This window comes from Hyaena hyaena, unplaced genomic scaffold (genome assembly GCF_003009895.1).
Source record: "Hyaena hyaena isolate Hyena2069 unplaced genomic scaffold, ASM300989v1 scaffold_433, whole genome shotgun sequence".
Lineage (NCBI taxonomy): Eukaryota > Metazoa > Chordata > Mammalia > Carnivora > Hyaenidae > Hyaena > Hyaena hyaena.
This window is the reverse complement of record NW_024081066.1, coordinates 592,231-617,406: the sequence shown is the minus strand read 5'-3', so window position 1 is coordinate 617,406 and position 25,176 is coordinate 592,231. Positions and strand designations below refer to the sequence as shown.

The following is a 25,176-nucleotide window of genomic DNA, read 5'->3' as shown; positions in this document are numbered from 1 at the left end:
CAGACACATTCATGTTTTAGCCATTTTGTCATTATATTTAGGTGAGATGTCAACTTCTCAGAAAGGACTTACCTGACCACCAGTCTAATGTAATCCCCTTTCTCCAGTGTCACTTTCTATCACTTTGCCTTGTTGTGGTTTTGTCTTAACACTAATTATCTGAAATTCTATGCCTAAAGTAATACATGAGTATATGGAATGTAAATTTCCTAAGTCTTGTTCAAAAATGAATTGCCAGAGGGGTGCTTGGGTGGCTCAGTAGGTTAAAAATCTGACTCTTGTTTTTGGCTAAGGTCATGATTTCACAGTTCATGAGTTTGAGCCCCAAGCTGTTTGCACAGAGCCTGCTTGGGATTCTCTGTCTCCCTCTCTGCTCCTCCTCCACTTGTGCTGTCTCTGTCTCTCTCAAAATAAATGAATAAACTTAAAAAAAAGAATTGCAAGAAACACCCAGAATGGAACCTGTGGCATAACAGGTGCTTATAAGCATTTGTTGAATGATAAACTTACTTAATGAGTAAAAAGTCATGATAATCAATCATCATCATCGTGTTATTTTAATATGGAACTGTTATTTCATATTTATTTACCATGCTTTTAGTTTATTGTTGTATGTTTATCACTTGCAGATTTTTCAAAGGTCCTACCAAAAGGAAAAGTGCCAATCTTTTTAAACTCATGGCTGAAATTCCAGAAGTTTTTGCTACATTGGTTGTGGTCATTCAAATTGACCTCTCCTTTGAAAAACAGCACAAGTGTTTAAGGCTCTGGAGTGTTTAGTGTGATGTGATAAATTGCAGTCATATGTAAGGACCCATTGAAGCATTTTATGGCTTTAATTCAGTTTCAAATACTTAAAGTACTGTTTGAGCAATGTTCTCATGACTTTCCCCTGAACCTTCTGGATTTTATTCAATTCTGTTATCTTTTAGATGTTTCTAGGTAGGCCTTGCTCTACTCTGTGCTATGCCCCCTACCTTTTCTTAATTTAATTCACCAATTCAAAATCTTCATAAGAAGAAACTATGCATTTGAAGTGTTACCATTTGGCAATTCTTTAAGCATTCTTTAGTTCTTCCCAAAGCAACAAAGTGTGAGCCTTCTATATATCTCAAATACCCGGCACCCTTTTAGCTACAAAAATATGTCACATGTATGATATTTAACTTCGCACAGCTTAATAACAAGGGCCTTTGAGTTTTCATATAAATGCAATATGAAGAGATTCACTTGTTTTGTCTTTTGTCATGAAAATTTTGATGCTGAGATAAACCACTCCAATAGATATACATTTATACAAGTAATTTTTCCAGGTTATATATAAATGTATAAATATATATATTTAATTAAAGATTTTTTTTTGCCTTGACCAGAAAATTTATAATCTGTGAGTCATCTGCCACCACTCTTTCAGGGAACTGAATTAGTGTGTGAAAAAAACAGTAAAACAAGTTGATATGACAATAGGGGGTGTTATTTATATTTCAGTGTGTAATAAGGAAGGATTTTGAAAGAGAACTATAAATGGAAAAACTTCCAAATTAGAGACATTTGACTTAAAATGATAATTTTATAGCCAGAGGACTTCTTGGAGGGAGATGAGCCAGTCTATTTTCTTTATATCTGAGATAAGAAAGTTGAGACCTGGAATAAGTAGTAGTTTGCCAGCACTTGAAGAATGAGAGTGACAGAGTCAAGAACAATATCAAGGATTTCTGCCTTTCAACCGAATTCTTGTTCATGTATACTGTATTTATGAATCAGGATCTGCTGACTCTCTGAATAACACAAATTTCCAAAAGTGCTATTTTAAGAAAGCTTTTCTTCTTGTATGCTGTTCCTTATACCTTAATGAATAAGACATTTTACTGTTATTTTTTTCCAAATACATTGAATAATGTTCAAAATATTTTTAAGTGAAGGCAAATTAACTAGAATCGGTAATTTCAATATTGATCTTTAGAAAATAGGCTTAAATTTAGCCATTGTTCATGTTAAATTGCCAAGTAGGAGAAGATACAAAAAAGTTCATTAGAATTTCCAGGTAGACGATGATAATATTACCAATTATCCCTGCCAGTTGTCATTTGCATTTATTAAAATCAAACCATGAAGCTAATTTTTTATATTTATTTAATTTTGTGAGAGAGAGAACAAATAGGAGAAGGGCAGAGAGACAGAGAGACACAGAATCCACAGAATCCAAAACTGGATCCAGGCTCTGAACTGTCAGCACAGAGCCTGACATGGGGCTTGAACCCACGGGGCTTGAACCCACGAACCGTGAGATAATAACCTGAATCAAAGTTGAACGCTTAACTGACTGAGCCACCCAGACGCCCCCATGAAGCTAATTTAATAGACTTTATAAGTGAATACTGATTACAGTTAATGAGACTCTTCTGTTTCTATAGGTTATATTAATGTGCAACAGCCATCTTGATATTGTTTTGTCAGAAAATATTTGTGGAGCAGTCTCTTCCAGTTCTTCTAGGTATTAGAGATACAGTGGTAAAAAGTACAAGTTTCTGTCCTCAAGGACAGGCAATAAACAAAATATAATACATAGCTCGGGAGTGATATGAGACGCTATGAAGTTAAATAAAGCAGGTTGAGTGGCACAAGAGTGAGGAACTAGAGTTACTATTTTTGATAGTATAGTCAGGAGAGTGAAATGTGAAGGTCTAGGGAAACAGTGTTGCTGGCAGTTGAAACATCCCTGAGACAGGGATCAAGTTGACCACACCCAAAGAACTGCAAGAAATGCTGCAAGGCTGGGGACAAGGGTGAAAAGAAGTCTTGGAGTATAAAGTAAGCAGAAACTAGATGACACAAATGTTTTAGGGCAGGATAAAGAATTTTAACTTTGTTCTAAGAAAGATGTGAAGCCTTGTTAGGGCTTTGGGCAGGGAATGACAAAAGTCTTTGGAAAGATCTGGTTTCGTGGAAAAGAGACCTGGCTTTGTGGCAGTGGTGATGAATGAGAGCAGAAATAGATATGGTGGTTACAAGACCATGACAGCAATCCCTGAAGGAGATAATAGTATTGGCATAAGGTGACCATGTAGAGGTGGCAACAAGCTAAATATCTTATCCATTTTGAAGGTAGAGCTAGTGGGGCTTGATGATTGAATACGAGGTATGGAAAGTTGGGAAAAGAGATGAATCAAACAGGAGTCCTAGAATATTTGGCTTAGAAATTTGGAGAGAGGGAGATAGAAGAATTTTAGGATAAATTATCAAGAGCTATTTTTTGGATATAGTATATTTTAGATACGAGATATCCATTGGAGATGTCAAAGAGATAGATATAAAAGTTTACATCTTAGGGAAGATATTGGGGTAGATACACATGAACATGGAAAGTCACAAACTTTCCATTCTGTGCATTCTGAGGGCCTGTATGTGCCAGATTTTATACTATATCATCTCAATTAATCTCATAACAGCCCTGTAAATTAGACACTATTATTCCAACTTTATGAACTAAAAGAAAAAAAAAAAAAAACTGAGCATTCGAGAAGATAAGCAACTTGACTTACCATGAAGCTGTTTCTCAGTGAAAATGCGATTTCAAACTGGTAAACCTGATCAGGGAGAACATTTCTTAACCATTACTCACTGCTTCTACATATTAGCTTGTCTACTGTGATATGTTTTGTATAGACCACATTTATAGAATTTCATCTCTTTGGATTAAATGTTATTTTTAAAACACTTAAAAACGAGTGGTTTTTAGCCATTAAAACAGCTTGCAAAATAAGAATATTCATAAATTTGAAATCAAAGGATTGATATTCTCCTCAAATCAAGAATTGTATCTCCAAAGGTTTTAGAAAGTATAAAACAAGTGTCAGATATTTTTCTAAGAATATACAATATGTGTGATATACACATACATACACATACAGTGAATCAGCTGCACTATGTGTGCATATTTGCATCTAATTTGGGGGTGGGAAGTTAATCATATTCTTTATCTGTTCTTAGTCTAATATACAAAAGAGATATAGAGATATTCTGCATATGGATTAAGGCAAAAAGTTTAGTTATGAAGCACCTATGTGTCAGCATAACTAATAGGTCTGAGGGGAAGAGTTCAGTTATTAGCATTTCTAATTAAAGACATTTATCATCTGACTGAAAGAAGGACTAAACTTCATTCGTATGTAGGGATAGAGCATTACTTTTTAATGGAGGGGAAGCATGATGATTTTGCAAAAGTTGACTCTAAAAGCTAAAAGGGCTAATCACCATGCTTTATTTTCTTGGTGAAGATATGATGACATTTGGATGAATGTTATCTGTCGTATTGTTTAGTTGAGACAGTCATTGCATTACAAATGGCTCTATAATCAAAAGAAAGGTCAGAAATGTGGAATATGACATTTTACATCTGAAGATGGTTGTTTTTTTAAATGTTCCAGAAAGATGACATTTTGTCAGCATTATTTGTGGGAAAATGTTGAAGAAGAGATTGCCTTGCCTGTTATGATGAACATTTTTAATAATGAAAATTGCTTGAAAGCTTTCCATAAGGCACCAGTGATTCCATAAGTCAGACAGAGCCAAGATTATCTTCAATTACAAAAAAAAAAAAATCATGTATTTAACTTGCTTCTATATTTGAGTCTAAGGCAGTCTTGGTTATTTCCATCAGAGTTGTTGAAAGAAATTTTTTTCCACCAACGATTTACTGATCTCATAGGCCTTTATTCAGCAATTCATGAATCAAACAATATGCAGTCTCATAGATAGAAAGAACCTTCACAGAATTGTACAAGGCAAGAACGTTGTACAGACTAGATGAGCCCTCTACAGCCTTACTACCCTGAACACACCTGATCATGTCTCATCTTGGAAGATAAGCAGGGCCTGGCCTGGTTAGTACTTTAATGGGAAGAGCAAGGACATTATATGGACATTTGCTGATTGGTCAAAGCAAGGTTACTTTCCTTGTATGGGGTATTAAGAAGATTTGGAGTCAGCTAAGGTAATTTGTGCTGGTTGGTTGACCTAGGCCCCTGTTTCTCTAGTTTGCTGATGTGGGGCTTAGCATGAATGAGTCCGTCTTGGGCCAGATCTGGTTACTTGAACAAAATGCTTGTCCTACATGAGAATTTTATTTCCAAGACTGACAACTAATGATTGTTTTACTTCCTCTTGTTTCTAGTAAGACTTTGTACCATGTATGTTTGTGACATTGACGTTATATTATTACAAATTATTTATAAATACCTTTTTTTAAATCAGCTACTCTTTAGTAGGAAAAATTCTTCCTATGTAGAATTTCATTTGTATTTTCACTAGATACACATACAAAAACAGATGATTTAACCTCTAAAATTCTGTTAAATAAAAGCTAGAATTGTCATTATGTTGCATAGAATTAAAATTTAATAAAATAATCTCATTGTAGACTTTATTTACTCATGCAGACTATAAATATGGACAAAGGACCCAACTTTAAAGTGGAAATAAACTACTTGTAATATTAAGGAAAATATTTACATTACTTAAAAGATAAACATTAAGTGTCATAAAAACTAACTTCATCTCACTGTGAGAATTTTTTTCTTACCTTTTCTAAAGTCCTTCATTTTATCCTGTTAAAACATAATTATTTTGATGAGTGTTTTGATAATTATTTCATGAATATATAATTAGATATTTTCACTAAATAGGCAGGAGAGAGATTGTGTTTACCATCTGAAGGTAGCCTTTAATGTTTCAGAGTTTCAACATGTATTGAGGATTTTGTTTTTTAATGTCCTCTAAAAAGTAATTCCTCAAGACCTGCTCTTTGTGCGGGATAAACTATTTTGTTTACATTACTTTATAAAAATTTTAAATTGTGGCAAAATATACATATACAGCATAATTACCATTTTAATTCTTTTTAAGTGTACAATTCAGTAGAATTAAGTACATTCACATGGTTGTATACTTTCCAGTGTCATTTTCATCACATCAATTAGTTTCTTTTTTTAACTTATCATTTCTATTTAGTATAAGAATTTATCAAGGAAATATGGTATTTTTGGTAAAATTCCTACAACAATAATTTGAAACTCAAGTGTTATCTAAGTGTATGTATACCTAATTTATATAAATATATTGGTAAAACTAATTAGCAGTAATAAATTACATTATAAATGTTATTTTTAAAATAGAAAGCTTCTGGACATATTTGAAATGTTCCATACTTATTTGCTTTATACATTTGCTGAATTCAAATGTAAATCTAACCAGACAAGTTCCAATGTTAATATAGAATGGCTGAAATTCAATAGATTTTCAGTGGATGGCTTACTGTGAGAAAAATGTGTTTACTTCTTGGGAAAGAAAAAAAAAAAGAAGCTAATACTTTACTACGACAAACATATACCCAGAGGACCTATTCACCAAATGTTTGATGTCAAGAATGAAATCGGCTTTGTTGCAAAGCAACAGATTTCAGTTAAGCAAAAATTTTATTTCTGGAGAATAGTTTTTTATGTTTTATGATAGTATGTTTAATTTATAAGGGCTAACAAAAAAATGTAATCTGCCTGCAGTTTGAACTTTAATTACTCATTTAGACTCATTTATTACACATACTAAAGATCTATTTTCTGATAGAGCGGTTGCCTGAATTTTTTTCTTTTTAAAATCTCATTTTAAATTACCTTGAACTTTATGTTGATATATTTGAGCTTATTAAGCCACCAGTATTAAAAGCCAATACCCACTTAATCATTTCCCAAATTCAAAAATATAAAATATTACCCAGACAAAGCATGAAGCTGCCACAATAAAGTGGATTATTAGAAGATTAAGCTGTAAACATTCTTTCTCTATGTGTGTGATTTTTCACACCCTTTTAACAATGCTTTTCAGAATCATATGCATTGTTTTATATTTGTTCTAAAAATTTCAGAAGGTTTCTATCAATTTACTCATGTTTATTTTTACATTTATATGTATGTACATATATACATATAAATACGGATGAATGTATACAATATGTAAAATTTTACAAAATGAAATTTGAAGTTCCTTTTATCTACCAACTTATAAGTATATTTCAAATGTCCACTGCACCTCCTAGGCTCTCCTATTATGAATTTCTGAGGCCTAGACTTTTTATTTTATTTGTACCTTTAACCCTTTCAATCAGCTCCCTGTCATTGGCCAGGAGTCTGTGTCATTACAACCTGCCTCTTCTTTCTGATTGTGTCTGTTTTTCATAAATCAGTCCACGATGAAATTGAATAATCTTGCCCTATTATGCCACTGCCTATATAATTCATCGTTAGCAGATCCATTCAAACTAAACATTGGTTCCTCGTATCCTGATCTTCTCTTGGGATTCAGGATTAATTGGGACCCTCTATTTATAAGTAGTAGACTACCTCCAAAACTTTGACCTTTGTCTGCAGTTTTGTTCTCTGACCCCAGCCTTAGGCTAAGGCCTGTATTCCCAGATGTATATTTCTAGAAGTATTCAGTTCTTTGACCTTTTAGCCAGTCGCTGGACCAGATTTCCATATAAAGAATCAAAGGAAAAGACTGCAGAATGAGGACAAAGCCTAATGGTATGCGTTATAGGTTTACATAAAGATGAATTAAATAAAATTATTCCTGCTATCTATTAGCTTATAACTTAATACAGGATATGACAGAGTACATTGACAATAATAATAATACAGAGTAAAGCATCAGCAATAAGAATGGCATGGAGTTCAAAATTGACTCTTTCCGCTATGGCTGAATATAAATTGCTTAAATTTTTTGAGTCTCAAATTCTTTATCAAAAATATTTAAACAGCAATACATACTTCATGGAATCTGTATACTAAATGAGTAATATGTATATAAAATATATATATATATATATGATCTCAAGTAAGTGTTCAACAATATGTATATACAAATATGTATGTATACATATATTTATATTCCTTTTTTTTAGTTGAAAGCTCATTTCCAAATATTTGTTCATGCATATCAGATTGTCTTTTTCTTTATACATTTATATTTCAATTTATATATTAAAAATGAGCTACATTTACACAGAATAATTAGTATTTCAGTTTTTCACATACTAATGTTGAGGCTTTTTGGTAATTGCGAGTGGAGACAACAGATAGTTGCATGATCAACCTAGAGCCAATAGAGATGTCTGGACTAAAGATAAAGTAGTAGTAAACATTGTGCTGCACTTCACAAGAGACATAGCAAAAATGTTAGGAAACGGGAACATAAGGACCCTAGACCACTTCACACATTTTTTTAAATGTTTATTTATTTTGGAGAGAGAGAGAGAGAGACAGTGTTAGCAGGGGAGGGGCAGAGAGAGTTAGGAGACACAGAACCTGAAGCAGGAGTCAGGCTCTGATCTGTCAGCAAAGAGCCTGATGCGCAGCTTGAACCCATGAACTGTGAGATCGTGACCTGAGCTGACAACAGACGCTTAACTGTCTGAGCCACCAGGCGCCCCAAGAAGTAGAGTTTAAAGACAACCAAACACAGAAAAGCAACAATGAAAACATGGCTTCATCATTCAAATAGCAGGTGAGAGAAAGCACTAAAATTTATGTGGACCATCAACTAGGGAACTTGCGTCTTTCATCTGAGACAAGAGATGTAGAAACAGGATTCCTTTGAAATCAGGGGCATTCTGTTTTTCTCCTTTGATTTCACCTTCTTGCTGAAGGCAATGACTTCAGGCTATTAGCGGACAAGAATAGATGGGATCTGGGTGTTTGGTGGTAGGTCCCATTCCCATGAATAAAAGTAAAATATATGGGAAGCAGAATTCAAATATAGGGCTAATTAAATCTCAGTAAAAGACTTAGAAATTTAGAACAATGTGTCTGTAAGATTTCTGTATACGATCGGAAAAAGTAGATAAGACGTGCATGCACATCCTTTGAGGTAACAACAAGGGGAGACCATTGGAGAAATTGTGGTTCACTCTGGCAAGTCTTGAGGAAAATAGGAAAAGAACCCTAAATGCTTGTAACCTGGGCTGCAGCAGTTACTAAAGGGAGTAAAGGGGACCCTGGGGTATTATCCTTTGCTTGGGAAGAACCTCCATGTGGATATGGGATCACCTATGGGGCTCCTTCTCAAGCTGGGACCATCCATTGTCACTGGTGTGCTTTTAAAGTCTTTTGGAAAATTAGATATTCTCTGGTATGAAGACAGTGAGATTGAACTTGCTGAATATTTTCCTGTGTAAACAACGTTTTTCTCTTTTTGCTTACTAATTCAGAAAACACATCAGCAACAATATTTATGTAGTTTAGAGACAAAGAAAGAAATCACATGTTCCTGACCATATGAGTTAGTCATCATTTTATGTGGTTTTCCATATATGTGTCATCAGACACTTTAGAATACCAAGGATAAAACCTTTGCTTGGTAGTTATTGGGCTGTTTCTTAACAAGTTTAAGTATTGTTGATTAGAGAGCAATGTACATACCAGAAATATTTAAGTCTTCTTTAAACTCTCACTATAAAGTACCAAATTTTCTATCTTTAAATTTCCAATCAGCATGTCCTCTGCAAAGCTATGAAAGGTTTGAGAGTTAAATGCTTCATTTTGCTACACTGCAAAGGAATCATTAAGAGGAAAAGATGACTCAAAGTATTTTCCTGCATAAAATTATCATAGAGCTGAGTCAAAAGTTTTATTGGAGAATGAAAATCCTGAGAACAGTAACATTGAAACCTTTAATATTAAAAATATGGACCTTCTTAATGTAAAGTTTTCATTTTTCTTGTTTTTAAAGCAAGTATGAGAACAAAGAACACATTTTAACTATGTTCCAGTCACTATCCTAAGCTGTTCCATTCCCCTCAGTACCTTTTTGGGGTACATTCTATGCTTGTTATTCCCATTTTACAGATAAGGATACTGAGATATAGTGAGTAGAGTTCAGTGTCAGTAAGATATATAAAAGAGCCCTCCATCACTGCCAATTCTTTGCTTCTAGGACCTTGATTTAGCTTTTCCGTCTCTCAGTACATCGTGGCATGCATCCTGTCCTTCCCATGACATCCTCTTTGCCCACATGAAAGCACAGATATCCTCTAGTTACATTTGCTTTTAAATGTAACCAGTGGAAGAGGTACTAACATGATGCAGATAATTAACTTCCATTTCACCAAATTATATATAATTAAACGCACAGAAGAGATTTAGTCCAAACATTGATCATCAATAATACCCTTGAAGGTATTTAGTTAGCCTTAACATTACCCTTATGAGAAATTCAAAATCTCTGACAAGAGTGTTGTCTCCAAATGCCCCCAAAAGTTCAACTGGCAAATAATTAGGGTCCATCACAGATGGGGGCTTCTCTCCAGTTTGTGTCTTGTGTCCTTCTCTGGACCCAGCTTGTCCAGAGTCCCGACACATCTCGCTGAGTGGCACTCATTCATCTGCTAGCAACACCATCCAGCTTTTTTGCCAGTGGCCAAGAGCTTCACATCCAAGTCCCATGGATTAAATCCCAGCTCTGTCACTATGTCAATGGACTTGCACAATGTAACCCAATCATCAGCTTACTTAAACATAAATTGGAGATATCAGGCACTCTAACAGATGAGGATTACACAAGATAGTCTATGTAAACTTCTTAAACCAGCACTTGCATATTTAAGGACACTATATGCATTTGATAGGATCATTATTAATATGTTGAGTGAGATTTTTAAAGTCTTATTTTGATGTGTGACTCCAGTGTTTATAATACTTCCAAATCTATTTTGTGTGTGAAGTATTTGTGACATCATTTTACCATTATGTCCATCAAGTGACTAGTGAAAAAGCAATTATACTATTTTAGTAAGTATATAGTTAATTATACATATAAGCAATAGTGAAGACTAATTTTTTTCCTTTAATACAAAATCAAACATCTAAAAGGTAAGACTTTGGCAGTCATGAATTTAAAGATATATTTATATAAGTGGAATGTTTAATATAAAATACCTTATTGAGTTGAGAAAGATATTTGGCAATAAGTATCACCACATAGCCTAAATTTAATTGCATGGGTTTCTGGGAGCGATCATGCTTCATTACAGCGCCTAGCTCAATTGGTTATATACATTTTCATCTAATGTAGAATTTGAGCTTCTTTTATCGAGCACAGATATTAACAGATCACCAAACCCATTGTGTTCCATAATTTTCTAGTCTGTTGATTTTGGTTACTATCTATGTGAGCATAAAAGCTGATTGGTTATAGGACATCAGTAATTACAGTCTAAGAACATAGAAAAGGTTTAAAGTAGTAAAGGAAATATCAGCAAATCACAAGATTACTAGAAAAAAATAATATTGGAAGATTGTGAATCTCAACACCATTCTGTGAAGCATAAAAGGGCACACCATAGACATTTTAGAGAGGAATGAATGTGAATGAAAGATGGCTTTTATTAAAAAGTGTTGAGTGCTAGAAACAAGTAGAATTTAAACTTAATATAAGGAGAAATAATCTTATGGAAAAAGTTTTAATACCTTAAACAGAAAAAGAGAGTATTCAGGGCTTTATTTTACTTTAGATAACCACAGTTTAACAGATCTCTATTGTTTCTATTTAGAGAGATTAAAGTTTGAAAAATGATTTTGAAATGCATCTAAAAGCAATTGATTTGACTTTTAGTTGTGGGACAACCCACAGAATCTAACCAAATATGGCTTTTGACCTTCACCACAAAGAGTTTGTTAACTTTGTGTAGTGCACACAGTGTTTGCCAAGGTTTTATTCAACATTGGTTTTTCATTCTAGGCTAATTACAGAGCTGGAACAAGGAAATAAAAACAAATTGTTTCACATTTATATTAAATATTAAATAATTGTAACAAAAATAATTCCAAGTCAGCTCATCGACATAATGTTACTTCCAGCAAGTAGAAGATTGTGGTTTTGAGACATAACTTGAAGCCTTATTTTTTTTCCTTTACAAACAAACATTAGTTCAGAAAAGGGGATTTAAAGACCTAGAAACCCAAATCTTTGATATTAACATTGATAGTCACAGCTAGGGATTTAGTTTTCTTGCTTTGTTAGTTGGCCAGCTATTCAATGCCCATGGGTATTCTCCAAATTTGGTCAGAGCTATTTTAATGCAATGTCAGAGAAACCAGCAGTGCCTCTTTTGTGGTGTTTAAATGATATTGTTTTGTTCAACATTACCAAATCAGCACTTTTCAAATAGAATAAGAGGTTGACATAGTCTTTTTGTGCAGTATCACCAGAAAAGTTTTGAAATATCTGTTCATAAATGAAAATACTTTTCTTGTAACAAAATTAAAAATCACTCAATCACTTGTAGTGTTTCAAAATTTCACTTTGAGAATTTTTCTAAATTTTCTCCAGCAGTCTTATCTACAACCGATTATTGTTAAATTTGCTATGATCTTTGTTATTTATAAATAATAAAAACTTGATTTTCTCGGGGCACCTGGGTGGCTCAGTCGGTTGATCATCCGACTTTGGCTCAGGTCATGATCTCACAGTTTGTGAGTTCAAGCCCCACATCAGGCACTGTGCTAACAGCTCAGAGCCTGGAGCCTGCTTCAGATTCTGTGTCTCCCTCTCTTTCTGCTCCTCTCCCACTTGTACTTCCACCGCCCCCCCAGATTTAAAAAAACATTTAAAAAATAAAAAAATAAAAAACTTAATTTTCTTCTCCTTCTAGGATCCCCTGCCCTGACTGGAACTGGAACAATCAATGTCATAGTAGATGACGTCAATGACAATGTCCCCACTTTTGCCAGTAAAATGTATTTCACAACAATTCCTGAAGATGCACCAACTGGAACGGATGTTTTATTGGTAAATGCCTCCGATGCTGATGCTTCAACAAATGCAGTTATCAGGTCAGTACATTTTCTTGTGTAAGTTTTGAATTTTTCATTAAACATTAGTCTTTGGACTAAATGAATATGCTTAATTTTGCTAGAAATTCTGCGATATTAACACATAGCCCTATTGTGTCTATCTACTGTTGAATAACTATGCCTAAAATGAGGATCTAAACAACAATTTCACATGTCATTCTAAAATTTTAATTACTTAATTTTATTTATATATTTATCTCATGAAATTGTAGTTTATGTACTCCATTTATAGGGCTGGGTTCACAGGGAGATTCTTCTGTTTCATGTGATTCTCTGGTATAACTTAATGGTATTTACCTGGTATCTGGGCAGTCTGGAGCGTTCAAAATGCCTTCACTCAATGCCTGGTGCTTTGGCAGAGATGGCTGGAAGGCTAGGCTTGGCTGGCCCCTGTTGCTGATCTTGTGGTCTCAGGGATTCTCACTCTGGTTCTTTGGCAGGTAGATAAAATGGGCTACATGCTAGCTCTGGGCTCCAAGAACCTCAGGTGAAAGCTGCCAGTGCTCTTAAGGAAAAGGTTTAGAAGTGGCATAGCATCACTTCCATAATACAAAGCAGCCATGATCTGCCTCGATTCACTGGGAGGAGAAATGCACCTCACCTCTTGAAGAGGAATATCAAAGAATTTTGGCCATTTTTAACACAACTACTAGCCTCGATAAGAATAGTTGTGTTTTCGAAGTTTAAAAAGTTTTTTAGTCTACTGAAATCCATTTAAAGTTCATAAAATAATATGGTACCTTGTTCAGAGAGGATGTGAATAGGGTTGAGTTGTAACATTTGGTGGATCTAGTATCACCTTCTTCTAGGCCCATAATAAAGTTTAAGAAATGAAGATTGCCAAGTTTTCCATAGAAGAGTCACAAATGCATAAACATTTTTACCCTCACAACATCCTTACTCTCTGTAGGCTTATATTAGGTAAATTAGAGTAAGTCAGATGGCTGTGACAGTAAGGAGTAAGAAGAGAGAATTTGAGTGTTCAGAGGAGTTACAGTGAAAGGTGGACTGTGCAAGTTGATCCTGTGATGAGTTGGTTAGTGATTTATTTTGTTTGTCACTAATTTCCTATGTACAAAATCACTTTGGGAAATTGCTATTAATTAGTGTCTTTCTGCTGGCAGAGATGACTGAGTTGTTTAGAAGACATCAAGATATTTTTCATTTAATAAACACGCATTGAGTTGTTAGTATGGGTAACAAGACAAAGTTTCTTCTTGCTTCAAGCCTGCATGCTTTGTGAGGTAGATAAACAATTTAATATGAAGTAAAGAAGATCACTTAAGGTGGTGAATGCAGCCTTGAAAATAAAATAGGCTTATATAACAAGAGTGTTACAAGGGACTTTTAGGTATGGTTATTGTAGGTGGCTTCTTTATGGAAGTGACCTTTAGGCCGAAGAACTGGGCTTTTCAATGAAAGTAAGCATGGTGTGTTTAACTAGGGAGTTTTGTGAGTGTGGCCTGGAGTGAGAACAGGGTTAGAGAGGGCGGCAGGGGCCAAACTGAGGGCTTTCCAAAGCCATACAAACCTCCTAGGTCATGGTAAGAAATTGAGATATTTATTTATTTTTAGATATTGAAACTCTTGAATTCATTTATGTGAGAAACTATTGGAGTATTTCAAACAGGGTCAAACATGAGCTGATCTGTTTGGATTAGATTGGAGGAGGCAGGACTGTAGAAAGAAGCTATTGAAAGTGGAACCAGTGAGACCATTCGGGTGCTAATTAATATACTGATTCAAACAAAAGATGGAGTGTCCTTATACTAAGGTAGAGAAATGAAAATTGAGTGAATGTATTTGGAAAAACATTTGAGATTGTAAGTAGAACTAAGAGAAAGAGAGAAATCAGAATGGCCATCTACTAAGGTTTGGCTTGCACACCTGGGCAGATGGTGACTCCATTATAGGTAGGACTGGTGGAGAAACAGGCATGGGGGAAACCATGAGTTCTTACTTGAATACAATTTAAAGTGACTATTAGTCGTTCACATAGAGACATCAGTTGAGACATTAAAACTACGAGTGTGAACTTTAGGCTTGTGTCAGGGCTGTAGATACAGATTTGGGAGTCATCAATGCTTACAGCACATGTGGAAACAAGGAACTGAATAAGAACACTTTAGGAGAAAGGATAGAGAAATAAAATAGGGGCAGGAATGGGTCTTCAGGAATACTCCCAACACTTGAAAGGCAGGTTTAGAAGGAAGAATCACCTAGGGAGCTAAGCAGTTCTGACCAGAGATACAGAAGGAAATCCAGAAGAAAGGAGACACTGACATGCACTGTAAGAGGAAAGGCAATGCATGCACTTCTTTCAGAAGCTGGGGCCTACTTCCAGGCAAAGAACTGAATTCTAAAAGGCTTATGCAGCCGAATCATTAAGGATGGAGAAAACTTCTGCCCAAGGTCATCGTTATTTGCCTGATTGGGTCACTGTGCTTAGTACCACCTGGAAAGAGGCAGGTACAACCTAACTATTTCCTGGTATACCCTCAAAGGGCCAGTAAATACTACCTCCTTTGCTTGTCCTACACCAAAGCATAGGAATAATGGAATCTACACCCTAAGAACTAAGTCTTCAGCTTTGCGGTATGAGCACAACCTTGAGAATGAAGCTGTGTAGAATCGAATCCTGACTCTACTATTAATTGTGGGGCAGCTTATTGAACATTTCTGGGCATCAGTTTTCTTATCAATGTAATAGGTACACTACAATAATAAAAATGACTTTATGAAATTATTATGAGGATAAAGAACTTAAGTGAACTACTTAGAATTATGTTAGAACAAAAAATACTCAATATCCAGGCAAAGCATGTTTCCCTTTGCTTGCCATCTGTTAGTTCTCAGTAAGTTTCTGACCATTTTGGAAGATATGTCCTATCCATTGTAGTGTTATAATCTGGAAATATTTATCTGCCATGCCAAGGAGTCCTTCTCTAAAGATTAAATATAGAGTATCACCAATCAGTAGCATAATAGTATTCTTGTCTGAGACATTTCAATTGCTGAAAGAATTGTGAAGCTGCATGCTTATAAAATCAAGATGGGTGCTAGAATAAAATGCTATGATGGTATGCTATTTTCTTCTAGTGTATGTCAAAGTTTCACTGCTAAATGTGATCTTTTGTATGTGGGCAATGGTGATCAATGTCAAGTTGGTCTAGAAAATCCTGTCCATATTTCCCGATTGTCTTACACAGTTGTACTGGTAGCTTTGAAATGATTAAATGATTGTTTTGGTTTGATAATATGATATCTTGGTTGTTTGGTTGACTGGTTGAATTTTCTTTGTCCTTTAATATCAAAGAATTAACTTTATACTTTTACATTCACTGAAATCTATACAATGCAGCTGCAAGAATCTTTAAATGACTATATCGACTGTCATATAGTCAGATAATATAAAAATTGAATCTATTTTTATTTTGTCAAAATAATTAAATTCACTTTTAAATTAACTTAGGACAGACAATTATTACCACTTAAATTAAAATACTTTCATAGGTAAAGTAAGTAGTTATACCAACCTAAACCTTATTTACTCTAGCCTCATATATTTTTGATGGAATATAATACACTTTTATATTAGGTGTTAATCACTCCTCGCTATGCATAGAATCTGGGAAAAACCCATTCTCCTGGTTAACAGAGCTATTTTATATTAATTTTATATTCTTATTTAAGTATTCAGTGTAAGTCATTTACCCAACTACTGATGGGCTGTCTAATAGCACAACCTGTTATGTATCATATAATTTGTTAATTTTCCCTATGGTCTACCATAGTCTTATACACAGCAATCACCAAACCAATATTTATTTATGTTTTTCTTTCTACCCATTTGATAAAATTATAGATTTGTATGGATGGTGCACTTACTTTAGGTTGTATCCTTTATTGTACTTTTAATATTTTCCCCTCTAGTAAACTAGCCTGCATTAATTCCTGGTCTTTGTCTAGTTTACATATTTGCTTCCCAGACAGACACCCATCCAGAAGTCACTTTTAAGGAAATGTATCCATTTTTCTGCCAGCAGGACCAAATCTCCATTTAAAACTCACTTCTAACTTTTATGTCACAGCAGTGGAAAAACTTCCAAAATTGTATTGACAGGGTCAACATTCAAAGGCAAATCCCTTACTTTTTGCTCTTAATGCCATCCCATTTAATTTCCTCCACATCTTTAATTCAACAGTTTTTGCATTTCTCTCTTGAATTTTCAAATCATCCCTCTTCCCTGAACCATGTATTTATCTCTATGGAAACTCTCAGAATATCTGATATTGAATGCTGGCTCCTTTATTTACTTACCATGATTTAGAAAAGTAATGTCCATGTCTCTAAGGCTCAGTATATTCATCAGTAAAAGTGGAGATAGGAATTGTTATTTTTGATCACCTACTATGATCACCTATGTGCCAAGTAGTGTAATCAGTTAATATGCATAAATGTCTCTAATAAAATTATCAGGACCCAAAACTCATTAAATTAATGCTCTTTTTCTTGTTATTCTTATTATACCTATTTTATTCCTAATATAGTCTTCCTTTCACAATATCTGCAACACAGTCATGACTGACATCTCAATGAATGCATTGAATGAATGATTCCAATATTCTTAGAATTGCTGCTTTTACTCACTTTTTTATATCATACTTTTGAGAGAGTGGGTCATTACCTCACAGTTTTCTCCAGCCATTTTTTCCTAAATATCTTTCAATTGATTTTTCTCCTCCATTGATTTATGAAAAAATAATCTATCCAAAGATTCTACTGAAATTTACCAAGTCCATTAACTTTTTTGAGTCTTTATATTCCTTTACCTTTTGCAATATTTGCACCACAGGTCACCCTTTTTTTGGCATTTTTTTTCTTCTCAGTGTCTATGTAAATGTTATCACTTATCTCTCACTCTGCATCTCTGACCACACTTTCTAATTTATCTTCTAATCTCCTCTTTCTCTTTCTACAAAGTAATTTAGACATTCCCCACAATATTTTCACAGCCTTTTTTCCTTTCATTTTCCTCTTTTCTTTCTTTCTTTCTTTCTTTCTTTCTTTCTTTCTTTCTTTCTTTCTTTCTTTCTTTCTTTCTTTCTTTCGTGTGTGTATGAGAGCAAAAGAGTGAGAGAGCAAGAAAAGTGACAGAGTGAGAGCTAGAGAGAGAGAATATTTCATTTTCACAGCTGCAGCCACCCACAAAACTATGTAGACAACTTTAAATCTGTGGTATCCATTCTGACTCCATCGCTGAGATCCCTGCCTGTGTTTATAACTCTGTAGCAGACATCTCTACCTGGACGATCTGTTGGCAGCAGGAGCACAACATATCAGAAACTCCTAACTTTTCCTGTTTTTCATCTTGGCATTCTGCTTTCTCTTAATGGTGTTGCCTTGCCTTTTTCATCGATGTTGGATAGCCAAGGGTCATCCTCTCCCCCTCAGTCAGTGGACAAGTTCTCATGTTTCTTCTTTACTAATGCCTCTGGCACCCATTCTTTTCTGTGCATTTTTCCTGCCAAGATTCTAGTTCAATCCACAATTACATCATGCCTGGACTATTATAATAAAAATTAACTTTCTTCCCTGACTCTGGTTTCTAATCCCTCCAATCTCTATACTACCCTGTACTGTATAATTTTGAAGCCCTCACTATGTCCTGGGCACTTTAAGTTCCAAGGAATTAGGACCTCCAGCCACCACAAGAACAGTTCAGTATAGGAGATGATTTTGTAATCTTGTAATTATAGTACTTTGTGACAAGTATAGTTTAAGCACAGAATGGGTGGAAAGAACAGCACATTCGATGCTGTTCGAAAAAATCAGTAGAAGCTTCAAGTACTTGATTTCTGGATAGACTGAGAAGTAGCTTATCAACAAATATGAGATGAAAGACCTTCTAGGCAAAGCCAATAACACAAAGGGAAAGGACTCTGCAGAAGCACAGTCTCAGAAATGCAAAGCTGTTCGGTGTGGTCGGTGTTGGTTAGGAATGGGCCTCGTATGTCATATGAAAAAATCACACTCCTTTCTTATCTAATGGGAGAAACAACTGAAGTGCTTGAGCTGGGCAATAACGTGACTAGTTTACATTTTATGATGGCTGATCTCTCAGTATCATAGAAGTAGTCTGGATGAAGCAAAGCCTGAGTCAGTGAATGAAAGAGCAATGACAGTAATATGAACCAGCTTGGGCGTTCAGTGGCTCGGCTTTAACAATGCTACTCCCTTCCTCAAAATCCTTCAACTTCCAGTTTGCCTGTGGCACAATGCCCAGGCTCCATATTCCAGTCTCTCCATAAATGGTCCCAAAATCTTCCCGAGCTTATTCTGCACAAATGCTCAACATATAGCCAAACTGTCAGCTTCACTGGATCGCTTTCTGCTCCTGGGAGAGGGTCTGTGTGTTCTCAAGCATTATGGCTTTGTTTACGTTCTTCTGTATCCTAGACCCAAGTTCTGCAAACTGCAGTCTAGAGGCTAAATTCAGCCCAGCGCCTACATTTGTAAATAAAGTCTTATTGGGATATAGCCCTGCCCATTCACGTACGCATTGTCTGTGGCTCTTTTGTCCTGCAACAGCAAGCAGAGTATTGCAACAGAGCTCTTATGGGCTGCAGAGCCACATTGACTAACACTGGCCTTTTAAGGAAAATATTTGCTGACTCCTGACCTAGGCCACCTTTCTCCCTTTTCACCACTTTTGTAAGATGGGTAGCTCCTTTAAAGCTCAGCGTAAATTTAGCATTCCTTAAAGGAAAACTTTCCTTTAATCATTCCAGTCAAAGGTGATCTCTTTGTCTTTCAAATATCAGAGCAATGCTTCTGAACTGTTTCATACACAATACTTGAATATCCTGCCTTGTTTTGTATTTACTTTTCTATCTTTCTTCCATTCAGGATGGAAGCTTGAAGACAGGATTTTCACTTACTTGTCCAAGTCTCTATTTATTAGTCCCCCTATCCATTTGACTAAATATGTAGATGGATTATAATAGATTATACATGATAGATTATTATATTATAATTACATATGTATATATACTCTGTTATGTATGTAATCCTAGACTTTTAATTCTTATTATGCACCAATTAAAATACCAAGTGCATTTCATATGAAATTACATTTAATGCTCAAAGGTACCAAGTAAAGAAACATATATGTGATCAACACTTTATACATGGAGGGAAAAGGCATAGAAAGGAGGGATTTTAGGAATTTAAGTGTTAGAAGTGAAGTGAAAATGCATGTCCAAGTGAATTGTGTTTTAACGTGCACACAATTTAGTATAAATTACTAAATGATTGTATTCATGCAATATATAGCACGGTGCTTTGTGGTCCTAGTAGGTCTCAGGAAGAGGCAAAAAAAAAAAGATCAAAAAATCAAATTGTGATATTTTAACTTTACAACTGCAAAAATGATTGATTTAGATTTTAAATAACAGTGTTATCAGTCTATGCCCATAATTTGAAACAATAATTTCTTATTCTTGAATCAGCAAATAAGTATTTGTTGATTTGCATTGAACCAAATCAATGGAAACTAATTCTACACTGACACATACCTTGAGCACTAATCCCTTTTGGTCTTAGCAAGCAGGTGCAGCATGTGTTCACAGCATCCCCTCCAGCTGAGTTTTACCATCTTTACACTGTAGTATTATAGAACAAGTGTGTGTTGAAGTGGTAAAGACCGAAATTCAGAGTCTAGATTTAACTGTTTTAGATAGCATGCTTTGTTGTGCAACTATATTAGTCTCTCTTCCATTTGGATTCCTTATCTATAAAAAATCCAAAATAAAACCAAAACATCAGGATTGTTTTGAAGTTAAATGAGAGCATATATAAAATGTCTTATAGGGTGCTCAGTACACACTAAGATACCACAGGATTTTAAGCACCAGCATAAATGGTCAAGTGTTAAAAGACAGCATAAAACCCAATCTGATAAAGTTCATATCCATAAAAGAAATTACGGACCAGAGGAGGAGGAAAGATCTTCATGAAGGGGTGACAACCAAGCCAAGGTTCAAGTGAGAGAGGAAAAGGCATGTTATCTTGAACATCTATCCATTTGTAGAGCCACTTGTGTCCCTTCTATCTGTATGTGTGTATGTTAACTCACAAGTATATATCACATAAAACTGATACTATAGACATTATGAGACATTTACAGAATACTTCATATTTAAAACAGACTTTTGTGGGGCTGTGGGTGGCTCAGTAGTTTAAGCCTCTGACTTCAGCTCAGGTCATGATCTCACAGTTCATGGGTTGGAGCTCCATGTTGGGCTCTGTGCTGACAGCTTGAAGCCTGGAGCCTGGTTCAGATTCTGTGTCTCCGTCTCTTCTCTGTCCCTCCCTCTCTCTCTCAAAAATGAATAAACATTGAAAATTTTTAAATAGGGGCACCTGGGTGGCTCAGCCAGTTAAGCATCCGACTTTAGCTCAGGTCATGATCTTGCGGTTCATGAGTTCGAGCCCCGCATCAGGCTCTGTGCTGACAGCCAGCTCAGAGCCTGGAGCCTGNTTGTTTTCTATTTCATTAATTTCTGACTATGATTTTTGCTATTTCTATACTGAATCACTTTAACAACATATCCGTGACACTCTCCGTAGACAGCCTTCAGAAAACTGAGGACAAATGCTTTCAGTAGGGTGTAGAGCGGAACAAAGCCAACAGGGAAATCTCAGCCCCCTGTTATACAGCAATGATAAATTCCAATTTCTGACCTGTTACGGCTGAGTGTCATTCATTGTGGCAGAAACCAGTTTATTTGATCTTGTTGAAATTCTTTGTTGACAGATGTAAAGAAGTCAATGTATATCCACCACGAACTCAGTTTTTAGGTCATGATGAAGTATATAAACATAATGTTTAACCTGAAAATAAAATACATGACATCTTATCATGTACTGGGAGGTCTCTGAGACAGAACTGTGTACTGTGTCTCATCTAAAACTAAAGAAAAGTATTTGCAACTTGTCGAATTCTGAATAAATTGACGATTGATTTTATGTTTCTGGTTGCCTCTGTCACATCTGAGGAAAGCGTGTCACAGTCTCCCTGTGACAGGGGCTGTCGCTCCTCCTTGGAATGCACCAGATGTTGACAGTTGAGGCTATACTTTGTGGTGCGTAGAAGGTGAGGATCATTTCGTCTTTCTGAAGAGTTGGATTTTATCATCACGAATGAGACATCTTCTTCATCTGTTATGGTGATTTCTACCTACAAGTACGTGTCATCTATTCAAATAGGACAACTTGGGGTGCCTGGGTGGCTCAGTCGGTTGAGCGTCCGACTTCAGCTCAGGTCACAATCTCATGGTTCGGGAGTTCGAGCCCCGCATCAGGCTCTGTGCTGACAGCCAGCTCAGAGCCTGGAGCCTGTTTCGGATTCTGTGTCTCCCTCTCTCTCTGACCCTCCCCTGCTCATGCTCTCTCTCTCTCTCTCAGAAATAAAAGCATTAAAAAAAAGAAAAATTTTAAGTAGACTTGATACACTACAAAATTAGGTAAAGTCTAAAAAAATTCACATACTTATGTGACAATTTTTTGATGTTTGAAAATAGTAAAGATATTAATTACTTTTAAGTAGATAATCATACGCTCCATGGCAAGTATAATGGCATAACATAAAGAATAAGAATTAATAGTATAAGACTTCACTATGGCCTATTTCATTGAACTGGGACCAGAACTCACATTATCCAAATCTAAATTTGCATGCATTTTTCATCATTTCAATTTTACTTTTATTTGTGAATAATTGAGGTAATATTTAATCAATCCCTGATCTTTGCTGTCATCAAGCTGTAAAAAAGTTTGTGATGCCATGAATTACTCTTTTTCCCTATTTGGTAGTTTCTACATTTACTAATAGACACAAGGTTTCTCAGAATAAGATCACACTATTCTCCTAATTCAGGTTCTTATAGAATTTATTGAAAAGGTAAAATAATTTGATTATTTCATAAGTCCTGATTTTATAACTTTAAGAATTCATTTATAAACCTGTGATATTCTTATTTTGATAAAGAGAAAGATATCTACTGTATAAGGCAGTAATTATACTTTATAAATATAGAGTCACATCTGGTCCAGGAAATGGCTATTCTCATTTACTCCTGATCCTGGCATGAATATGCCAAAAAGAGTTAAGAGTCTGAGTGATATCAAGTACTTTGTAAATACTGAAGTCATTTCTCAGCCAAACTCCCTCTCTACCAAACTCCCTCTCTACCTTTTTTTTTTCTGTTTTGTTATCATTTTTATAGGACTTCCACTTTTTAAAAATATCAGCTCCCTAATAGTTCATTTTTTCTCTAAAAAGGATAAAAATGCTGATTGTTAGTTTTAAACTGTGAGCTGAACAGGAGGAATGCTCACTCCACTTACTGCAATGTAGGCCTTTTTCTACTGTTAGATACTTGCTGTTGCTATGTTTTCGTGGGCACAAACCGAACTAAGAAACATGCAGTTAATTCTAACAAGGGCATTTCTTTGTTAGTTTAAAAAAGACTTTTAAAGACATTGATTTCCTTGCCACCCTCCAACTTTAAAAACAGTGGATCATAGCCAGTTTCTGAACCTTCAAGCTTAGCTACTTCTTTTCTAGTTGATCTCTGAGGAATATACAGATCACTTTCCTCTTCATAAAGAAGAGAGAAGGTATCCTCAGAGGAAACTCCTGCCCATTAACCAGTCTGGTTAGCATCAGAATATCCATGAAAATGTCATACCTCTCCTGACAGAAAGAAAGAAGAGCATAGCCATATGAGGAATGACAAATGAGAGAATCAGTAAGCAGGAATGTCTCTGTATAAATAATCAGTTCTTTAGTTGTTCTGGTTGGCAGTGGATGTCAAATACAGTGTTTTGTCTTTAAAAAATAAGATCTTCAACTGATCTTCTCTGGTTTATTATGGTACACAACAGAAAAGTAATTTTTAGATTCATTTAACAGATGTTCATTTGTGATCTGAGCCACTAACCACAATATTAGAGTGAGACCCTGATTTATGCTTTTGGGTCACTTATTTATAACACAATAGTCTTCTGGGTATATTTGGGGGGCTTGCATGATCCAAAAAAATCCGAAGAACTTGTGAGGACCTGCTTGAGCTCACTGGACACCTCACAACAGAGATTGTCAATGTGATACATACAAGTTGAAATATTTATCTTCTAGCCATATTCTTTAATTGTTGTGTGATTGTACGTCTAATAATTTTTTTCTACATTTCTGTCTCAGTTTTTAATTATAGTGAATAGATGCTACAATATGAAAACCAGAAAAAAATATGCCCATCTCTTTTTTCTTTAGTTACAGAATCATCGGTGGAAACTCTCAGTTCACCATCAACCCATCCACAGGACAAATCATCACAAGTGCATTGCTAGACAGGGAAGCCAAGGAGAATTATACTTTAGTTGTGGTCTCCAGTGATGCGGGGTTCCCAGAGCCTCTTTCCAGCTCTACCAGTGTGCTTGTCTCTGTGACGGACATCAATGACAACCCACCAAGATTTCAACATCACCCATATGTCACACACATTCCGTCTCCTACTCCTCCAGGTAGTCAAGCACCTTGTAGGTCTCATGGATAAATGCAATCTATGCTTTGGATGCTTTATATGAATATATTTCTGTTACTTTTACACAGTTATTTCTGATATAGCTTAGCTTTGTAAATCCTCAAAATTCAACTCGTTTTGACTGATGAAATTGAAGGAATGTTGAATCCTCATAAATGGATTGTTTTTATCTTAGACCAATTGTGTTTAAGATTTTGTAATTGCTGTATCTTTTGTGGTACTGTTTCTTAATATAATTTGAATATTTTCAAATGACTAAAACAGTCACTTCATAGTCAAGAAAGGCTCTGCCCAGAGATGTAATTTGTTTGTAAATTCCCTGAGAGGAGGAACATTGCTGCTTCTTCTTTTTATTTTTTCTTTTTCTTTTTTTGCCATATGCTATATCCTGAGACATCTGGGAGGTAGAAAGCATTCAATTATATTTGTGGGTAGAAAATAAATATTTTATTTCAGTCCTTCATAGGTAGGTTTTCAAAAATATTTACTGAGTGAATAATTCTAATGAATTATTATTATTATTAATATGTTATTCCAGTTTTAATGGATAAAGATTTTCTGTTAGTAAGCTTAGGAAGACATTAGTGACCACTTTCATATGACACTATATGTATTTATCTTCCTTCATTTCAATTTACTTTGGTTTCATTTGCTTGTTTGTAAA

The 25,176-nt window shown here is 35.1% G+C and overlaps 1 protein-coding gene across 2 annotated transcripts in view; it reads left to right on the top strand.

Moving 5' to 3' along the window:
* The window catches only part of FAT4 (FAT atypical cadherin 4), a 176,030-nt gene that overhangs the window by 109,210 nt on the left and 41,644 nt on the right, over nucleotides 1–25,176 (top strand). The window contains exons 7-8 of one of the 2 annotated variants that reach the window (XM_039252970.1): nucleotides 12,701–12,881; nucleotides 24,248–24,492. In XM_039252970.1, the coding sequence (XP_039108901.1) occupies nucleotides 12,701–12,881; nucleotides 24,248–24,492 (426 nt within the window). Of the gene's footprint in view, nucleotides 1–12,700; nucleotides 12,882–24,241; nucleotides 24,493–25,176 lie in introns of both variants that reach the window. The other variant, XM_039252969.1, reaches the window with a different exon arrangement.